This window comes from Pogonomyrmex barbatus, unplaced genomic scaffold (genome assembly GCF_055798465.1).
Source record: "Pogonomyrmex barbatus isolate J1 unplaced genomic scaffold, ASM5579846v1 scaffold6, whole genome shotgun sequence".
Classification (NCBI taxonomy): Eukaryota; Metazoa; Arthropoda; class Insecta; order Hymenoptera; family Formicidae; genus Pogonomyrmex; species Pogonomyrmex barbatus.
The window spans coordinates 8158707-8180166 of record NW_028297160.1 but is presented as its reverse complement, the minus strand read 5'-3'; the positions used below and the strand labels follow the sequence as shown (position 1 = coordinate 8180166).

At 33.1% G+C, this 21460-nt stretch overlaps 1 protein-coding gene across 2 annotated transcripts in view; it reads left to right on the top strand.

The window, feature by feature from the left end:
* Positions 1-20116: 20116 nt before the first annotated feature.
* The window catches only part of LOC105422178 (neuroendocrine convertase 1), a 28144-nt gene continuing 26800 nt past the window's right edge, over positions 20117-21460 (top strand). For both annotated transcript variants that reach the window (XM_089082461.1, XM_011631468.3), the window contains exons 1-2: positions 20117-20405; positions 20996-21164. In XM_089082461.1, coding sequence (XP_088938587.1) covers positions 20395-20405; positions 20996-21164 — 180 coding nt within the window. In that variant the 5' untranslated portion in view covers positions 20117-20394. The remainder of the gene's footprint in view (positions 20406-20995; positions 21165-21460) is intronic.

The window sequence follows — 21460 nt, the reverse complement described above, 5'->3', positions numbered from 1 at the left end:
TGATTTCCCGAATCACCTTTAAAGTGGAACCGACGGTGTGAGTAGTTTTTAATCTCGCCGCTTAGCCCCGGGGAGTGTATTTATTGTGGGGAATATAAAACCGCCGCCGGCATTGCCAGCTGTCCGGGAGCACGTCCGTACATTACTTGAATTCCGCTTGAATTCCGTTCAATATTTTTGCATCTCGAACGACGCGCGCGGAATTAACATAACGAACGAAATGAGGGAATGTCAATCAGAACGTGCGTGCCGGAAGTACAACTCCTCCCCCCCTCCCCCTCCTATTGTTTGTCGATTCCTTTCTCTCGCGTGACGTTGACAACGCGTGGAGATTTGCCGCGACAATATCGGAGAATGTGTTTTTATTTTAATTGCAAGCGTATGCTAATTTTTGAGATACGGTTTCAGTGAGTCACGTTCACATATAGAGCAACAAACGTCAGAAAGTGCAATGCAACATTCTATTGCTGTGAGAAATGGATAGATAAAATAGAAGCTCGTAATGCTTAACGTAGAAACTTTGAAACTTATTAGTTTTCTTTCTTCGTCGGTTTACAAATGGCTCAATGGCCTTTCTCCGGATCTTCCCCTGAAACCTTTTAACGACGTATTAATGCGATGCTCGGAATTTCACAGTTTCTTAATGTATGGAGGTTCGGAATTACTATCTCCGATATTCAATATAAATGCAAATGCAATGTTTCGTCAACTCTGCTCTTCCGAATATCTCATTTTTGCCCATAATTATTTGCAAGTCTATCTCTAGTCTTTTTAATGCTAAGAATTTTATGATTTAGTTAGATAGATTATAGAAGCATTATAATTTCTTCTTATATTACGTTGCATATTATAAATTCACGTCGACGTTTCTATGGAAGACTAACAAGGAAACATTTTCTTTCTAATTTTCATAAACTCTGAATATATCGCAATATTAAAATATAATATTAAAATACATAGTATTAAAATTTAGATTTCAAAATAAATAGTAAAAAATCGTTAATAAATGCTACGAAAGTTATCTAAATATTATTTGATTAGTTGACATTTCTCTTTGCTCATACAGGCATATAGACAAATAGTAAAAAAGATATGCAAACGAGTAGAGAAGAACGAACGTAAAATTTTAAAAATTGCACTCCACATTTCTATCAAGCGCATAATTTTCCATTCCGAAAAAATATTATTCTGCTCACTCCGCAAGTCAGTTGGAAATCTTGATTACATTGCGTATAAAAGTCAAATTCTACAGCAAAATCGTCAGCAAATATATACATGCTATAATTTCTTTTATATCTATCTTTTTATTAAATGCAGTTAAAATCTTTTGTATCTTCAATTTTAAATTGTAATTATACATACAAGAACTATTTAAATGTTTCTATAAGTGAATAATGAAAGATCTCTCTTCCCATCTTCGAAATAAAGCTTTTCTATCTTTTCAATTCCTATTATTATTATAATCTATATCATTGTTATTCAATTGTAGCTCAAAATATCGACAGAATGAAAAAAAGATAAAAACAGTATAGTTGTAGTCTCATTAACAAAACCTCTTTTTGAGAATATCTCTATCTTATAAAGTAATTTTTATATTCAACCGAATTATTAATTATAATAAATTAACACTATGTTATATTTTAATATTAATTAACTGATGAATTAATATAAATTAATCAATATTAATTGATATTAAATTTTAATATTAATATTATAATATTTTAATATAAAACATAAAATAAAATTAAATACAATGTTTGTTTTAAAATTACATAATCAACTTCCACAAACCTTATTTCTTAATATTTTATTTACTTAATTATAATAAATTATAGTGATAATAACAGAAATCTTTTTTGCAACATCTTTTAATAAAATTAAATCTTTGCATTATTTCGTAATAATAATGCAAAATATGAACCTAATCGTTAGCAGATTTTTTTCATTAATAAAATATCTTATCGGCCTTGGATCATTTTCAAGAAATTCAGCTAATCGTATAAATCTTAGCGGAACGGCGCTCAACTAACGAGTAACTGGATATCCGTCCTAGGATTTAATACCTGGTCTCATCGTTAGATCCATGATTCAATAAAGGAGTACCACATTCAGTTATTGCAATCCCCGCGAGCCCTTCGTTGCCTCTTACCTCGGCCAACTTTGTTTAAGTCTCGCAGGGTCGTTCATGATAACCTTCGGGATAAGGCGGTTCCATCGAATAAGTATTTCACCCAACGGCGAAACGATAAGGACCATTCTTTTCTCTCTTCTTACTAAAAGCTACCAATAAATCTCATTAACTACGTGATGCTTAGGAGATAGCTCGGTCTGCCGAATATACCGCTAATTTGATGAAACGTTCGCGCCGCCGAGAGTAATGTAGTATATTTATGTAGTTATCCAAATCCAGTTGTTCGACAAAGTTGAGCTATATTATCACAAAAGTCATTTGTTATTTTCTTGTCGATATAACAAAAGAGACATAGTTGGGCAAAATTCTTCTTCCTTCTTTTGATCCTTACTTTATTTGTCTTTAAGAATTTAAGAAAAAGATATCTACATTTTTCTGAAAGTTACATTATAAAAGATTATATATAATAAAAATAATTGCCTTTTCCTCTCTAGCAATTATCTTGTAATATTTAACATATTCTGTCTAATATTTATATATTCTGGAAATTAGCTAAAGTTAAAAATTCTAATAAAAAATATATCGATTTATTATAGTTTTCAAATTACAAACCATCGCGTAATTTTAATTATGTAAAACACATTAATCTTAATTAATACATAGCATACTAAGAGATTGTTTCATAGCTGATTAGGGCATAACACAGATTATCAAGTATAATTTCATCATAAATTATATAAATGTAGGCAATGAATCGATTTATCAAGGCACAAAATCGCATTCACGAGAATTAATTTTCTCATTAAGAGCTCAAAAGAGAAAATCAAGTTTTCTGAAAATAATATTTAATCGCCAGGCATAATTGGCCTAATGATCATGTGTCGCGAAGCCCTGGCCCGCGGCCATTCTAACAATTTAGAAACAAATATCCTGCCATTATCAGCGCTTCATTCTCTCATCGGAGATATATATGCACAAGTTGATTAAATTATTCCTCGGAACGGGCAAACATTATTCGCTTGCTCCGTACTACTCGCGCTCGTGCCGAGCAGAATCCGCTCGCCGAGTGCTATCGGTCCAGCGGAGATTTAAATTGTGCCCGGCAACAAAATGGAAATGAGGGTTGTAGAATGGAAAATGGAAGGCAGCTTAAAATACAGAGCGAATTGGAGAGAGAGAGACGGAGCGAGAGAGGGATCAGGAAAAGAGTCAAAGTGAACGAGACAGAGAATAGTAGAGAACGTTACACGCGCAGGAAAAGGGGAAAAAGACAGAAAGAGACAGACTGTCGGCAGAATTTTACAGCGGTCCGCGCGACCATTCCGCGCACTCACCCCACCGCGAAAAATAATGGCCGACGGATGTGCCTGTTGTTCCATTTTTGAATTTGCGACCATTCGTGCGATCTTGTTTGTGCGTTTTTCTCCCCCGCCCCACGTATTTACCTGCCCATGTTCGTTTGTCTTCCTGAGAACATGAGCTAAGAGAAAACGAGCGTCTGAGGACGCGTAACCCTCGGCTAAGAAGCTAGCTCCGATAACCCTTTACTCTAAACGCGAATGCAACGCGCGTGTTTCAACCCCCTTGATGAATATTCACGTAAATAAGGCTGCGTGTAACGCGGGCTGGGTTAATGTAAATTCACGGTGTACGTCGAGACGTTTAGGAAGACGAGAAGAGGCCGGGGAGTGGCGTGCATTCATTTGGCTAGATAATAAAGCACTGATAATTATATCAATGGAGCGGAGGAAAAGACACGAAGAGGTTGTTACCATAACGTTGTAATTGTTTATTAGAAATTTAAATTAGAAAATGATATCTACAGGTGGTCTAATACCTATCAGAATTGTTTTATCACTCGTATCATTAGGATTCAGTTTTTGTTACAAAAACTTGGCAACTGAACATGTATTTCTAATTTTTTTTTATAGAGAATTATAAACACCGATTGATGTATTCAGAAAAGTAAGGTTTAAAAAGTGAGTGACTAAATCCCCTTTCGCTTTCCTACAAATCCACTGGATGATTTCTTTCTTATCGTTTTTAAGATAATAGATACAATTCAAAAACAATTAAAAAATTAATAAAAATAAAATATTATCTACATGTATTTAAATATTTGAAAATTTTAATTTATTAAAATTTTATTAGAAAACATGTAAATTTAATAAAATTATTATTTATAATAAAAATGGTAAATAATATATTATAAAAATATTTTTATAATATCTATATTATTATACGTTTGGATAAAAATGCAAATATAATTTTATAAAAAATATGATTTCACAGAGTTGTAAATATAAATTTAAAAAATCAGATTATAAAACATTTAGTTGAAGGTAGACGCGTCGATCGTTGAAACTGCTACGACTTTAGACGGTTCGTTCTAAAAGAGCGAGATTTTCGTTAAAATTATTCATAAAGTTAATGTAATACCGGAATCCAATTAATTCAAAGGAACGGCACTGTAGTCTCGAAGAATTCTTACTCTTTCCGTCCATCATACAGTTCGTGAAATATTAATAACCTCGGTAAAACGCAAATCTTCCAGTGACCTGCACGATGCTAGCCTCCGTAATGAAATGGATTAAAAAAATAGCACCCTGCTATTTATATAAGATTGAACCTGAGACAGATATACCGTTTGTTTTCCGAAGTGGAGCTTCCCAAGGCATTGCGGACGACGTCTGAAGGAGATATAAAGATCCCGGCAGCATAGAATTCACGATTTTCTGCAGCGCAGATGGTACGGAATGATACTTTTCACTCTACATTATACGCTGCAAGCGGCTGCTTCCATTCCCGCAATTGCAGGAAAAAAGCGGAATATATATTTTGTTGTCGAACAGCGAGATTTCTTCTTGCTCTTCAATCTCACTTTATCCCGAGACGAATAATACTTTCCATTCGACATTTTACGACGAATTGTTAAACGTTTAATAGCATTGGCGAAAAATTGACATCGACGACTATCGTAAATAAATAATAATCAGAATAATTTCTTATACCAGAAAAGATCTTTTTACTTCAAAAGATATTGTATACTATTATTTTCATTATAATTATTGTAAAATTTTCTTTAATAAGTATCTTTCAATTGCTTTCAATTGCTTATTTCTCTTTTAATCTCTTTTTATACTTTGTTTTTCTTTTCACATATTATATTTCAATCAAAGATAGAAATCTAGAAATCTTTTTTATATGCAATTTGCAATTGTTTCTTCAATTATTATGATATGATCAGATAGAAACCTACGTTAACCGTTCTATTCTTGCACGAGTGTGAATTCAATTCACCAGATGACACTTAAAATCAAGCAAAGTAACGTAAAGAAGGATTGAAAAGAGGGTTGAAGCAATTCATTCGTTTAATAAAATATTATAAGAATGAAAGATAAATACTTTTATCTCAAGATTACTCATAATACCGCCATTATACATTTGCATGAACACATTGTCACATAAACGAAAAGTGTAAAATTGTTTCCATTTTAAATGCAGTTATTTCACGAATGTTGCGAATATAACATTCATAATACTACTAACAGTGCATTATCTATTACATTTGATCAGCTTATCGAGTTATAATTTTACGTATATTGTAACTGGATAATGATCGACGGTGAATGGATATTGAGCGACACATTACACGTTACATATCAGATCAATTAATTATTAAGGCTACACTCAACGCGCTATTCGATTTGTTTAACGATGCGATTATCGAGAACATTGCCGAGAATGACATAAATTTCCATTATCGATTTCAAGCGAGAGAAAGTTATATGTAAAGATATTAAATTCAATATTTCCAACTATATTGTTCAAACTTAATGTTGTACAGAATTAAGTGATATATAAAACGTTTATCTATTCGTAGACAATTTTGTTTTGAATTCTTTGTTATTTTCATTATTATTAATTTTAAAATATCATAAAACTTCTCTTTCGGTAAATGAAGAAGAAAGAAAAAATTAAAAGAATAAGAAATGCTAATAATGTACATATACAATAATGTACATATAAAGATTATATAATATTTTATAATAAAAAAATTAAATCTATTTTTTTAATATTTGGAATAATGTATACTCTTAAAAAAAGTTTTTTATACAATATAGAATGTAAAAACTTTTCTCTTTTTAACATTAGATAATATTAGATATATGTGAAATTCATTGTTTAATTTAGATATTCAATAATGGAGGCCAACTTGATTACAATTTTATGAATACACAACTTTAAGTCCGAACAGATTTAACATAAACATAAGTGATCTCACAATCCAAGTCTTTACTACGAGGACTGCGCATCTATAAGAAGACTTTTGGGGACGAGCAATCTGCTTCTATTTCCGCAACAGACACCCTTGAAAGAGATTCATGCTCGAAAGTAAATGCTTCCCACGACCGTCCGACAATGTCCTCGATCTTTTCTGTGTCCTATTCTCTTGCCATTTAGTTACGCACCTCTACTTACCAGGGGTGTTCACTGTTTTATCATTCCATCCCTAAAAGCCTGCCAACCCTTTCGGTCCATATATTCGGACTTTCACAAATGGCCTCTTGTTCAATCATCGTACTAATCTAAGAAGATTTTAATGTAATACAAAGTAATCGGCATATTTAAACCTTATAACGTTATTGGTGTAACCCGTCAACATCATTCTTCGTAAAAATCCTGAAAGGAATTGAAAAATTTTAAAGATACATCAAAACTTAACGCGATAGTCGGACTTTTATCAGATTCATAATTAAACACGGCAAGCTTTTAACGGCGAGATTATATTGCTACAGTAAATGTTTATCTTTGTATAAATTAAAGATTGTATAATAATAATAGTGGATAATAATGGATATAAACAATTCAGAAATGGATTGCATTCGTAATGTATGTGATAGCATATTCTTATCTTATTCTTCCAGAATATATTAATACTCAAATCATACAGAAGTGTTTCGGCAAAACATCATCTTCTTCTATCTTTAAACAGATATGATTTATATTCTTTTAAATTATAAGCAAATTTAGGAGAAATATCCAACTCGTTTTAATCAGGGAGAAGCCTCGATTATATCTCATGAATATCCAAACTGTATAATATGAACACGTAGAAACGATGAACGTTTAGAAATCAATAAAGCATTTTGCTAGAGAAAGAAAGAAAGAGAGAACGGAGACATTCCATATTTATAACCGTATTTCTCCACAAAACCCATATTTATATTTTATTACTTGAATTCTAACTAATAATACCTTATCTTAATCGAAATATTTTGCAGTGACATGACATGAAATGGAAAAATAAATTTCTTTACGTAATTAGTAGAGATAATAAATTTATAATTTTTTTCTCTTTTTCACTCCACGTTTATAGAATTTTGTATCAGTCTAAATGTTTTTATTATTACATAATTGATATACATTTTTGTATAAAAATAATTTTTGATACTTTTTGAATTTTTATAATTACATTTATTATGTATTATTATTATATAATATGTTGCAAATATAAATTTTGATATAATTAAATTTATATGGTTTATAAACTAAATAAATCATATATTAGTATAACTAAAACGGATTAAGTTTAATATAATATAATATAGTTTATTACATTCTAACGATTGTACGAATACAAATGGTAACGCGTACAAAGCGCATCGCTATCATCTTTTCAATTTTACGGTGTGGATGATAATACGACGATCTTGTGTACACACTAGATTCGGCTTGTGTTTTTGGATCCGGTGTGGATCGTCTATGTTTCAACATGTTAAACTTTTCGTAAAATCGCTCAGCATGGCGTTCAGTGTTTGTTTTCATGGCGTATAGCGCGCTCAAAGCTATCACTCGTATCGCAAAGCTCAAACGAACGAGGTAGTATAGCAAACTGCTCTATGCATGTCGCTCTATTCTCTCTCGATAGTGTTTGAGAAATATTATATAGAAAATGAGATTATTTTCACATTTAATTGTTAACGATGCGTGCGATTTTTTTAGTTCTCATTATTAACGATTCCTAAGCGAACAATTAATGTGACGATTGTTTATCTAAACTATGCCAGGCAATTTATTTATTTGCAAGTATGAAAACGAATAGGGATGGGAATTCCAATTTATCGCACCGTGATTTGAATATATTTCGCACGGTGCGACGTTTCGAACTTTTCGTCAATGCGTAACTTTTCCATTTTGAACTTCATGATTGAGAAAGCGAAATAATATATCAGATCAAATAAGCTAAAAACGAAAAACGCTAATCCGTTTTCATGGAAAGTGCCACGTGTATAAGCAAATTGTGGGCGGTCCATCGAGATCTGAATTAGTTTTTATTTCGAAAGTGCCGTGTAAAATGTCGTGCGATCATAATTAATTGCGTTTTCGCGAGTATGGCGTAAATGAGTGCAACGAACTTAATAATCTAAGAGGAAAAACAGACTTAAGACTAACATCAAGCGACAGCGAAGCAATTTTAAGATAAATGTAATCCGTTCAAGTTATTTTGTATATTATTCATTGTTTGTTCTGTTTTTAATATTCTATAATATAATATAATAATTAAATATTTACACTATTATGAAAATTTATAAAATCATAAATCACAAAATATTTAGAATGGACTTGTTCTGAATATTTCACTTATTAAATGCGCTAATTGAAAAATTCATCTCGCTTAGATCTCATATTATTCTCACTTGATCTACTTTTAAAATAAACTTCGAATATCTTTTTTATGATTTTGTAAATTATTTTTACATATTATTATTTACATATTATATGCACTATATTCTACAAATTATATATATTTTTATTCGTTATAGAAAATACTTTCTATAACGTATAAATGTGAAATATATTCTTTGAAATTACTTGAGTGGAAATGTTTCCATTTTACATTAAAAACTGTAGAGCTGGTTGAAGTTTGAAACGTTTCAGTGATTTTTTTTTAAAATGATTTGTCTCATTCACAATTTTGCACAGAGTAACTTTTAAGTGCTTCAAACACGATACAAAATATTCCGATCCAATACACGCGTCGGAAAACACCTGCTTGCGTACGTGCGTGCGTGCGTGCGTGCGTGCGTGTACATTGTGTCTCTCTCTCTGTATTTTCATGCATCTCTAATCTAAATCTTAAGGTCTTAAGTGAAACACGTGACAAAGTTAAAAAATTAAAAAAAAGTTGAATATCTTAGATTGTCATTAGGTACAAAAATTGTCACAAAGTTTATTATATTTAGATTATCATATTTATTAAAAGTTTCTCCTAAAAGGAAGCTACCAAAAAATGTAAAAAATGATTCTAAATCTACCTTCAGGCGTGCATCGTTGCACTCGTATCCGCAACCGCAACCGCATTTGCACTCACACCCGCGTACGCACACCTTTGATATTCTGATGTGCGCGCGCGCGTGTGTGTGTGTGTGTATATATATGTTTTGTGTTGTGTTTGTGGCTCTTAAAAGTTACTCTGTGCAAAATTATGAATGAGACAAAACATTTTACAAAAATCGCTTCAGGAACATTTCAAACTTTAATCAGCTGATTGTAGAGCATTTAAGCTACATGAAAGAAATTTCATTCCTGTTAACAATTGCAAATTAAAGTTGAAAAAATGGAATTTTATAAAGGTGAAATTTCTCGCAATGAAATTTGATAATCTAAATATCATGAAAACAACTACGTGGGGCACCATCTCGAAAATGAATCCCAGACATTCACTCGGTACAAAAGCAACGAGAACGTTACGAATGCAAATTGTTCGCTTGCGCATATACGCTTATGTAGAGTCGTTTGGCGTATCGATCGTGAATTACCGGATAATCGGCTCTCCACTCGTGGAAACGTTCATATAACAATAACGTCACGTCGATGTAACAACAAGAACGGCTCGTATCCAATAAATTAGTAACTTTATTTAAAAGGCTAGGATACGAAAACGAGCAATTGCTGGCGACGCCTGCGGCAGCGGTGTATCTGCTAAAAGGACCACCTCTCCTTTTCCATTTCCTGTCCCACCGCATCCCCGTAATCGCTCTTAATGTCCATTTGATGGACATGGAATGGAAAATCCGGATATAGGCGCGCGCTCGTGCATATGCGAGACGTAGCAGTTACAAATGGCGTTCCTCGTATCGCGATCTGCTGAGATAAAACACGTTCGTGTACGCACATAAAGTTCGTGCGTATGCATAACCCAATGTAGGAGACGTACAGCGCCCCGAAGTCGCTTGATGACCTGTTAAGCTTTGTGGAAGATGAACGTTTTCGGGATGTGGACATGTGAAAGTAGGCCACGTATATATGGTAATTATATCGTTGCAAGCTCAAACCGCAACACTAGTTTCACATTCGTGTTTGTGATCGCTCGCATGTATCCTCATTTACGTTCCCATTAATATAACTAAATCGATATGACCGAAGAAGCGTGGATTATAGGAAAGGAAACTTTAATGAGAACTACTATGCATTAATCAGAATATTATTAGAGAAAATATAACAAGATAACAGATATTTAGCGAAATTGTCTCTAACATATGAAGACTTAAATTTTTTTTGCATTTTTAGCTGCATATTATTATCTAGATAGATTTTCATGTTTGTACTAAATACATCTTTTATTTGGTCGAGTAAAATCTAAAATCGATATTACATCACATTAATGCGAAATGTATATCGTTAATTTCCTTCAAAATCTTATTATTCTTCACGTTAATTCTTTCTATTCGAATCTGAAAGTTTTCTCTTACACTCATATACACTGCAATTTTCGAATAGCATTTAGCGATGGATTAGCAAACAAATTAAAATTTCGAAAATGGAAATTGAATAATTGGTGCGTGATAATGTAATTCCATTCGTTATTCACAAAGTAGCGATCCTCGCTTTCTAGTTATCCTTGCAATGCGTTCTCGTTCAATTTTCTCCTTCTCCCTTTTTCTCTCTCTTGCCCGCAACTCCTTTGCTCCGCATGAAAGCGGAGGCAGATGCGCTAAATAGCCCGCAGGGAAACCGAACCGCCGCCACCCCCGCCGTCATGAATGTGGACGAGGGGTGCATTTTATGAGGCATCGCAAGCACTCGCCGACCTTTCCCTCGAGCTGACCTTCTTGTGCTTTCGTTTCGAGATCAATCATCGTTTACGTGCTTCTTGCAACGAGCATTCGATGCCTTCTATATAGACAATTATTCTGTTAAACTATTATATAATTAATTTTTAAGAATCATCATTTTATTTTTTATAAATTAATATTTATATTTATTAACCCACATAATTAATATTTATATTTATAATCTGTATCTAAAAATTAAAAGAATGAAACTTTTTAGTAATTATGTAACTATTAATCTTAATAGAATTTGTAATTTTCTCCAAAATAACATATAAAATATAATTAACAAATTTTAGATCTCATATAATTATTAGAAAATTTAGGAAAAATTTTAATAATGCAATTTTATTTCTTATCTTTATCGCAAGCATAATTTTGACATCTGAGAGCAATGCTGACATTGTTTTTAGAAATATGTATAAACTTACAAACTCTATATACAATATTTAATATTATTTATATAAACTGTATCGTAAATGTGCGCCATCCGTTAGACATAAACGATGAAGTTGACCGCGTGTGCTTTATGGGTGCTAGATCCGATAGTATCCAGAAGAATTCAGTTTATGAAGGACGAGACGAGGAAAACAGCGACCCTTGTTGCCATCGATGTCTCAAGTTATTCATTAAACGTATGCGATAAATCAATACGATCGTGAAATGATAATGATTACGTACTAGGGAGAACTATATAGTGATCCCAAAAGAAAGACATTTTGTTAATAACTTCTGGATTCAATAAATCTTTTCTTTCTGTTCGTGATTCAGAAATATGATCACTAATATTTGCGATTTATTTCACACTAATAATAATAATTAATATTTACAATTAATCGTTGATAATCCATAAAGCTAATGATTTTTAATGCCAAACGATAAATAGTCAAAACAGATTCTGCAATATCTGTGATAAATGAAAAATCTTGAATATATGATAATATAGTCATCTATTGCAGCGCGATAAAGTTAATATTAACATTGATATTAATTTGGTTAGAGTATGAGTGCGGAAGAAGTACGAGCGAAGTACATTTTCTGTGAGTTCAGCAAACATTTGGATATCATTATTGTTCGTCAGACTGATTGCAGATGAGAGCTTCAGATATTAAATACACGGGATAAGATCACGAGTCTGTGCGGATTTATCTGAAGGCCAAGCAAGCCAGCGAAATTTACGACTTGAATTTTCTTTTGACCACGCGATAAGGACTTTCGCGCGAGCAATTAAACAATTCTTAATTATTCGATTGAGATAACGCGAGTACCTTGTTTCCCGCGCGCGTATCCTTATCTCAAGGAGGCAAAATACACGACATATTCCTCGCGCCGGACAAGATCTTCCTGATTGTAGAAATGATTGTTTCGCGAACTTATCTTCCATTCTACCATCCCACAAAACGGAAACTTACAAAATTGTGTACAGAAATTGCTTCTTCAGTATTTCCTTGTACAACATTTTAAAAGGGGAAACGTTTCTCCAAAGTAGAGAACAGATGCTCCGGAAGTTAATCTTACAATCGCAACTTCTACTACCGCTGCTATCACGTACATTTCAGAAATATACTTGCGTCACGTCACGTCGAAAAATTCTATTTTCCGGATTATAGTGCCGAATATTCCAGGAATATAAAGATATATGTCGTTGGAAAAAGACTTATATTTTTGCATATCGTCGCAACCAAAATTTTTCTGGAATAATCCGATCTACCAATCAAACTCGCGACAGTTTACTTCAAACCTGCTAGGCATGCTATAAAAATGTGATCATAAATCAACATGTCAATACCGCACCATATCTCTCTAACATTATTTTTTTCCGGCTTGTAAGATAGTCGTATGTTCGATCCGCTTGGCAACTCGTACTTGCGAAATGGCGAAATTTCATCGCGTAATGCAGTTTTCGCTGAAACACCGGAAAGAAACACCCGCTTTTATTCCAGTGGCGTTTTCATAAGGTTTTATTGTTTAAAGGCGGTAAGAGTTCGTATATATAGCGAACTCTAAAATCCTCACGAGTGTTAAACAAAAAGTATCGAAATGCGTCACACAGAAGGCGACAGGGCCGAGCGGCCGTATAATTTATGCGATCATAGATGTAATCGCATTTGAATATTCACAACTATGCGCGCGTCGCTGAAGAGAGGGACGGGAGGAGGCAGTAACTTTATAATTACCAAGTAAATTACCTTTCCTCCGGCTCTTCGCCCTCCAGTTAGCGTCAAACCATGTACGAGGGCGAGCGCGCACCGCGCTCCGTGGAAGGTGAATTTATTGAAAATTAAGTCCGATTTTATCGCGCGGAAAGTTTCCAATTTTCCACGGTTACTTTCGCGTTCTATTTCGACGGCCGCGAGGAATTTGTGACGAAAGCCGACGGAGTGCTTAATAAACGGTCCTACTTTCCCTCTATCTAGCCCGCGCTATCGCCTCTCTCCATATCTCTCATAGCTTCTTTCCTCTCCATATATTCTTCTCATCATCCTTCTAAAAACAAATTCACGCGAGATCATTAAAATATCTACCCACGCAAATTATTGGGCAATTTCGAAATGATATTTCCAGATATCACACATTTATATAATTGTCACATTTACTTTGGCGAGAAAACTTAAAATGTGATATTACAAAGTCAAAAAGTGAAGAAGCAAATTTTCATGAAATATATGGAATTTGTTATTACATGATGAATTTCATATATCTTAGTAAAAAAATGTTACGTTTCAAGTAAGAACAATTTATCAAACGTTAGAAATCTAACAACGAATCTACTTACGGCTTTACGCCGCCTGTCAATCTCAGATTGACTTGAAAACATTTATTTCTTTTGACACGCCGCAACGCCGTCCGATTTCGACTTTCGTATCAATGACTCGCAAGAGTTTCGCACTGCACAATGCGCACGGAGATAGGTGAAAAGCGCGAGCGTACCCGGGGGATAGGACGAAGGAAGAGAGACGGAGGGATGGAGGTACATACAAAATATACAGAGTTACCTAACGGAATACGAACCTCCGATAACTATTGTAATGAAATTATCTGAAAACTGTTGGAACACCGCGTACGGGGTAACACGCTAACACGAAATTAATGCGCGACCCGGGCACGTTATACGTTTTACTCGTTAAATTTCAAAATTACTGTATAGGCATCGAGTGTCCGCAAATTTACGCGATATTTAGATTTTTGCTTTATTATATAGTGAAATAACGAAAGGTAGGCGGGATTAGTTAGTGTACAGCATCATGTATAAAATTACAATATTGATGAAACGTAGACGTAGATATAGATAGTTATTGATCTGAAACACAAATATGTATGCCCCAATATGATCATATCGATAATACACTGTGCATAAACCGAATGGGATTTAAAACAGTAATGTTATATTAACCACTTTCGATTACTGTTCGTGTTAAATACAATACTGTGATGTATACTAGTTGCAAATCCAATAAAATTTAAAATATTGGTGTCCCGAATTCATGAATATAACAAAGTTTATAGCACGATCCAAGACAAGTTTTGTTCAGAGCATATATACGAAAATTATCGGAGAAAACGATTGTTATATTGATTTTTTATTATTATTATTATATTGATTTATTATTGTACATATAATTGATTTAAAATGCTCAATTCTAAATGCCTATAATCTATCCTTTATAATACATTTTAATGTAAAGATATGTATGATATAGCCATCGTATATAATACATAAAATATAATAGCCATTGTTTCTTCAATAAAAGAGTGGATTTGATCCGATATATTGTTCGTCACAATCGTCGAAGTTTTCGCATAAGCAGTCAAGGGTCATCGTTTTAAGTACGGTACCTTTACCAAAAAGTATCGATAAAAAACAAAAGTTACACCGTCGTAATTCTTTTGTCCCTTTGAGAAAAAAATCTGCGTAAAAAGAGACAAAGAGAAAGAGAGAGAAAGGGAATATGTGTAGGAGTAAGGATTTATCCCAAATTCGACGTGAGTTCGAAGCGAAACGAGTCCCTTTTATCGGCGAATATTCTCATCTCTTTCTTCCGCGGACTTTACGATGCTCTCTGGTTCTCTATTTCGGCTTTTATCGGTCGCCCTTTCGCGCGCGTCTCCTTCCCGCGTATACATCTGTTCCGGGGACAAACAGTAAAAAAGAAAGAGCCGAATTTATTTATAAGCATTACCTTCGAGCGGTACGACAAAGTGGAGTCGTTTTGCCAACCGAAAACTGTAAAACGCCTCTTATCCGCTCGACCACGCTCGTATTTCAATTACGCGGATTTGTATGCCGCGTCGTCGTTCCACTCGAATAAGGAAATGCTTTAGCTGATGTTCATGTCTGGGATTTTGGGGGAAAACGCGGGAATCCTCGATGGCCATTGTCGGTGGAATTATTCGAAGAGCGATATTGGAAGCAAATGTCGGATAGCATAACGTTAGAATATTTACCGCTCCATACGTATTTCCGGCGTAACGTAAGGAATTATTATATTCTTAATTGCAAATTTGCTTATAAAATATTTTATGTGTGATTATTATACGCCAAATATGATAATTAAAGACAGTTAATAGTTTAACTTTTAGCTGCAATTTCAATAGTACAAAGCTAAATTTTTTTCATGCCTCTGTTGATTATTAAATCGGAATATACCTGTTAGTATTCTTAGCGCAAAATTTATTTTTGTACTTTCAATTAATTAGATATGTATCATATTTCTGACAAAGGTTTATAATAGACGAAAATTCAACTACAGACATGTTTCCCGAGTACTTCGAATTTTATTTTCAACATTTTAATGTATGATTGTCCGATATAATCTGGATTAAACAAATGTAGCTTAGTGACTTACTGTCCTTTTTTAGCATTTTTTATGATATACGCCGAAGGAGAAAAGTTTAATTAACTTAATTGAACTTAGCTCTAAGCGACGTTGGTGCAGGCGGCCCTAAATGGATTATATCCAGAATTTGGGGCAGTTTAAATCGTATGCGGAAGGTTCCCACGAGGCGACGGCCAACTCCAGAAACCGACCGGGGTTGACAATATGCGAGTGAAATTTCGTATCAACGTTAAATCCATACGGAAATACACTCGGACTACTACGTGTGCCTTGTAGAATGCCCGACATAATTACACAGTCGGCGTTGCATAGCGGCATTTAACTGGTCGTTCGTAATTGTTGTGTTTCTAACTCATGAAAATGAAAAACAATCAGAAATGAAGCACATACATAGACGTTAATTACCTGACAATACGCCCTGAAATGAATCACGCGTCGACGGCGGGTACACAGTCTGAACGCGGGTCGATTAAACGTGACATCCCGAAAGTTAAATTGCGTTTACTTAATGGTAATCCACGTCTAAATGCGCTTACGTGTTACGCTACTCCGAGCGCAACCTGCGAAGCGCGTATCTACTTCACCTTGGTTTAATGTTAACTCTCAACTTAGGTGCGAAATAGAGTAAGATTCGCGTTCCTAGGAATATAAATCAATGATTTATGTGTATATTTATGTGTATAGCACATTTATGTAATATTACATATACATAATAATTTATGTTTCTTTATTCAATTCTGGCTTAGTTGTTCATTTTATCGCAAAGATAAAACACTTTTTAGTAGAGTCTAGTTTTAGTAAACTATCTTAAGTAAAATGTTTAGACAAATATATTATTCTTCTTGCTTTAATTAATTCTTGCTAAAAAAAGAGTAACTTGTTAATACTGCTCGTTGTAGAATGTATCGTACTACATATTCCGTTATAAATAATAAAAAAGAAAAGAGTTTTTTGTATCCTTTTTATTGTCGTTGTTATTAATCACGAGAGCTTATAATTCGATTTTAGTATTCTTAATTGAGTTTTTCTACTGTTGTCCTCCTTTCTTCTGAAATAAAATTATAGATAAAGCTATAACTTTGAAAGAAAGAAAAAAAACTATTATGAATCACTATCCAAAATTAATTTTTTTATAATATAAATGAATTTTATAAATATGTATATATGTGAAAAAAGAACATGAATTATAGTTTAACTAAAAATTTCCTAAAAATTACAATTTAGTAATATAAAACAAATGTAGAATAATAAATATCTGAATATCAATTAAAAAATGTAAATGAGCTTACAGTCAAAATATTTAAATTGTTCTAAAGATACGTATTTCTTAACTTATAATCTTCAGTATGAAATTAAAGATTCTAGCGAATCGTGGGCGAATACGTAAAATAGTGAAAGAAAATGTTATCAAATATGATGCTTAAACAACCATTCATTAAAAGATTATACGAATATAGCTACTGTGCTGTAAAGAATTAATCGAGCGTACAAATGTAAGTTTTGCGTTAAGAATATTAAGTACATTGATTTCCAATTTAACAATCAAAGAGACACGGAGATTGAATTCTGAAGCGTGAGACGTGACTAATTGTGATATCATAAATGTCGGTACAAGTGAGTATTCAAATTATAGTGAGGGAATCGTACGGGCAAACGCGACGTAAAGCATCTGTTTGAAGCTGTTATTTCGTGTCTCAATTACATTGCAACTAACCCATTTTGTGAGGCAATGGCTCGGAATAATTTCCCCAACAAAATTGTCGCACGGCATTCTCCTCCGCAGGTTCTCGGGGGATTCGACAACGAATGTCTTCTTGTTCCGTGTCGATCCGACGAAACAGTGTCGATCCGAATTCTCATTACATCCTACATAGATACGTCCATAGTTGTATCACGTTGACTCCTTTGTATAATCTACTACAATTGGCTTTATACGAGATGGCTACAGTGTCGTTTAATATTGAATTTTCAAGAAAAATAAAAAAACAGCTTTAAAAAATATATAATTTGATCATTTGATTATTTCATAGTATTCATTAGTATATTTAACAATTTTATCTCTCATTTAGTGTCTGTATAGACAAAATAAGAGAAAGTGTAGAAACAGAAAATCCGATAAATAGAAAAAAATAACGTGGCTAATTGCCAAACACACTCTTACGACCTGTTGTCACACAGCCGGCGGACTTTATTGCTCGGATTACTAGTGCACACTTGTCTGGATAATAGGTAGTGTTTTTTCTTTTAACTCATCCATCGATTTTTTTAATATGTTATTTTAATTATATAGAAAATTGTACGATACAAATAATTTCAAGCAATATAATAAAATCAAAGTTTAATGATTAAATAAGTAATAAAATTTTTAACTGTAGATGTAAATTTAAATATATAAATATATATGTATATACATTATATATATATATATAAAATTACATATATATATATATATATATATATATATATATTATTTAAATATATATATAACTTTTGAATAAATTATAATTATTTTTTGAATTATGATTATTTTTTATATTTTATTATTTTTTTTAAACACTTTTCATAAATAAAGTTGTATAAAACAAATAATATAAAAACAAATAACAGACTAATTGATAAAAATCAAAGTACAAAAATAATTATACATGTTGTAACTTGGGTCTCAAGTTTTTCTTAGTTTTAATTTGTTTCGTTTAAAAAAACAGAAAATATTTACGAAAAAAGTATTCTAAGTAATTGTCATATATCTATATACACACCTATAGTAATTGTCACATATCTATATATATATATATATATATATATATATATATATACTATTCTATTCCATTCACACCTATATACATTCTATTGATTGCTATTCAAGAAACAATCGATAAATTCATTTATTCATTAAATGGTTTCTCCAACCATGATATTCTTTTTCCTCTAAATATGCCAATCAATTGAAAGAAAATTGCTTATCTATGCTGAAGCACGAAGTATTTAATTTTATTTATTAATTCTATTTATAAATTTTTTCTGATAGGTATCAAAGCTATCTAAACTAAAAGAAAATTTTTTTTTATATCATTTTTCTCACAAAAATTACAAATATTCTTTACGAGATATATTAAAAAATATTCATATTGATGAAATAAATTCCTAACTCATAGAACTACGTTTTTGTTACAAGAATTTAATAAAAATATGGAAAGAAAGGACATTGATACATGAATATATGTGAACACATTTTAATAGTTAGTATTGTTGACGACGCTATTTCTCTTGATGAAAAGAATTCTAAAAAAATATTAATTATTATTATTATTTTAAATTGTGATGATCCAATAATTCAATTCTATTTTAAAAAGAACTAACATTAAAAAAAATTTAGGTTTGCAGAATATACGTCAATCTAAACTAAAAAGATTTATTTTAATTCTATGCATGACCTCAAAATTGAAACTCTTTTGTCAACTTTGCACGATTGATTTCGAAGTTGTTGGAACAAAAGTATCACTAAAAAGGATTTGAAAAGGTTTAAAAACAAAGTGTTTAAGTTTTAAATGCCTTTTTAAAACATCAATCTATAACTATTTTTCAAAAGGTACATAAATTTGAATTTTGTTATTTTTATAATCAATTTAAAATAACTCTTTAAATTTGTTGAGGAAGGTATTTACATACATTAAATTATATAAATATTTAAATTTGTAAATCTAAAAGTACAAGTGACAATTATTGATTTTAGGAAACCAAATGTATAATATTTTCAATAATTTTCACATTTTTCTATGGAAAACAGAGACGTTTATTCTGGACATAAAATAATATTTCGATTGATCGACAATGCAATATGAGTTTCGCTCACCATCGGGAATCGCCTACAAATCGTTATCATCCGGCTTGTTCCATCCCACGCGCGTTCGCTACGTCATGTTTACTTAGTTTAATCCGCTACCCTTCCGATCCCTCAGCTTCGTCCACCATGGCGTGGAGTGTGAGGGGCGACGAGAAACTTCCCCCAGACGGACAAAAAGACAATCGCGGTTAATTGCCACGCACACTGTCCGATCACTTGTCACTCGTGATCCAATAGCCGTGGCCGGCGAATTCCGTCGCCATTGTCCTTCCAGTCGCGTAGACGGTACGCGCGCGGCAGAGAAATCGGACGGGGCTGTCAGAACTCGGAGAATAGTATCGCGAAGAAAGTGATAAGAAAAAGGACGACGATTCCTCGGGGTGAGCGTAGTGCGACGGAAGTATTAATTGCACGATCGTCGCTATTTATTTGGTTTCCCATCCTCTCGCATCACAGAAAATTGCCATGACGGTCAGGTACGTGTTACGGCACAACGACAGCGGAAACACAGCGTATCTTCTTTGTTGAAAATTGTACCGATGGATGCCACGACTGCGGATGATAAGTAGTTTTTATACGCCGTGCGAATGCCTCGTGTGCGCCGCGAGTGATAAGAATGTAAAAGGGATCAACCAGTGCGGATGTTAAATTCGCTGTCGCGAGATGCAGCATCATTTTTCTTACAAATCGTAAAAGCGGGAAATTTCATACAATACCGCTTTCTCTCAATTTTACGTTAATCGTATTTCAGTGATTTATTATTATTTATTAACTCGCGATCAGTCGAGAAAACACGTTTGACCGCGTTTCTTTCGGAAGGAGATATTAAAGATTGTAAAGGCACATTATTAAGGCAGTAATGAAAAAATGATTGAGCAAAAAATTCGTCAGAATAGCATCCTTAATATTCTCGCGTTTACGGCAATCGAGTATTCTTAATATATCCGTCGTTGAACGACTGCGAGAAATCCGCTTAAGAGATTTTACCGCAATCTTCTTTCTGCCGCGCTACGGTGACGCGAACGAAAGAATCACGCTAATATCCGAAACTTCGCTTATTCCCCAGAGTGTGTACGCGCGTTATTATGCTTGTCATCGTTATATCTGCATCCAATTTCATCGCCGAGGCTGACTCCAGCATAGATCATCTCGAGGAGTGGGTTGTCAGAATACCAGGTGGATTAGAAGTAGCGTCGTTATTAGCCGCTCAGTCCGGTTACAAACACCATGGTCCGGTAAGTCCTTCTATTAACTTCACGTAAACGGCAACAGTGTCTTAATAGCCTTGCAAAAACTGTCAAATGTATTATTCATATTCATAAAAAAAAAAAGAGAGAGAGATGGAATAGAATCGATAATAGAATACGATATATAACATTTCCGATATTTTAAACTCTGTAATTGTCATATACGATAAAAACGAGCAAGAATCGTGACATGTGATGCAGACATAATCACAATGCGTTCCATGTGATTATTCAATCGAAAGCCATGCGATATATCGCGAAATGATTTCCAATTTACGTATTGA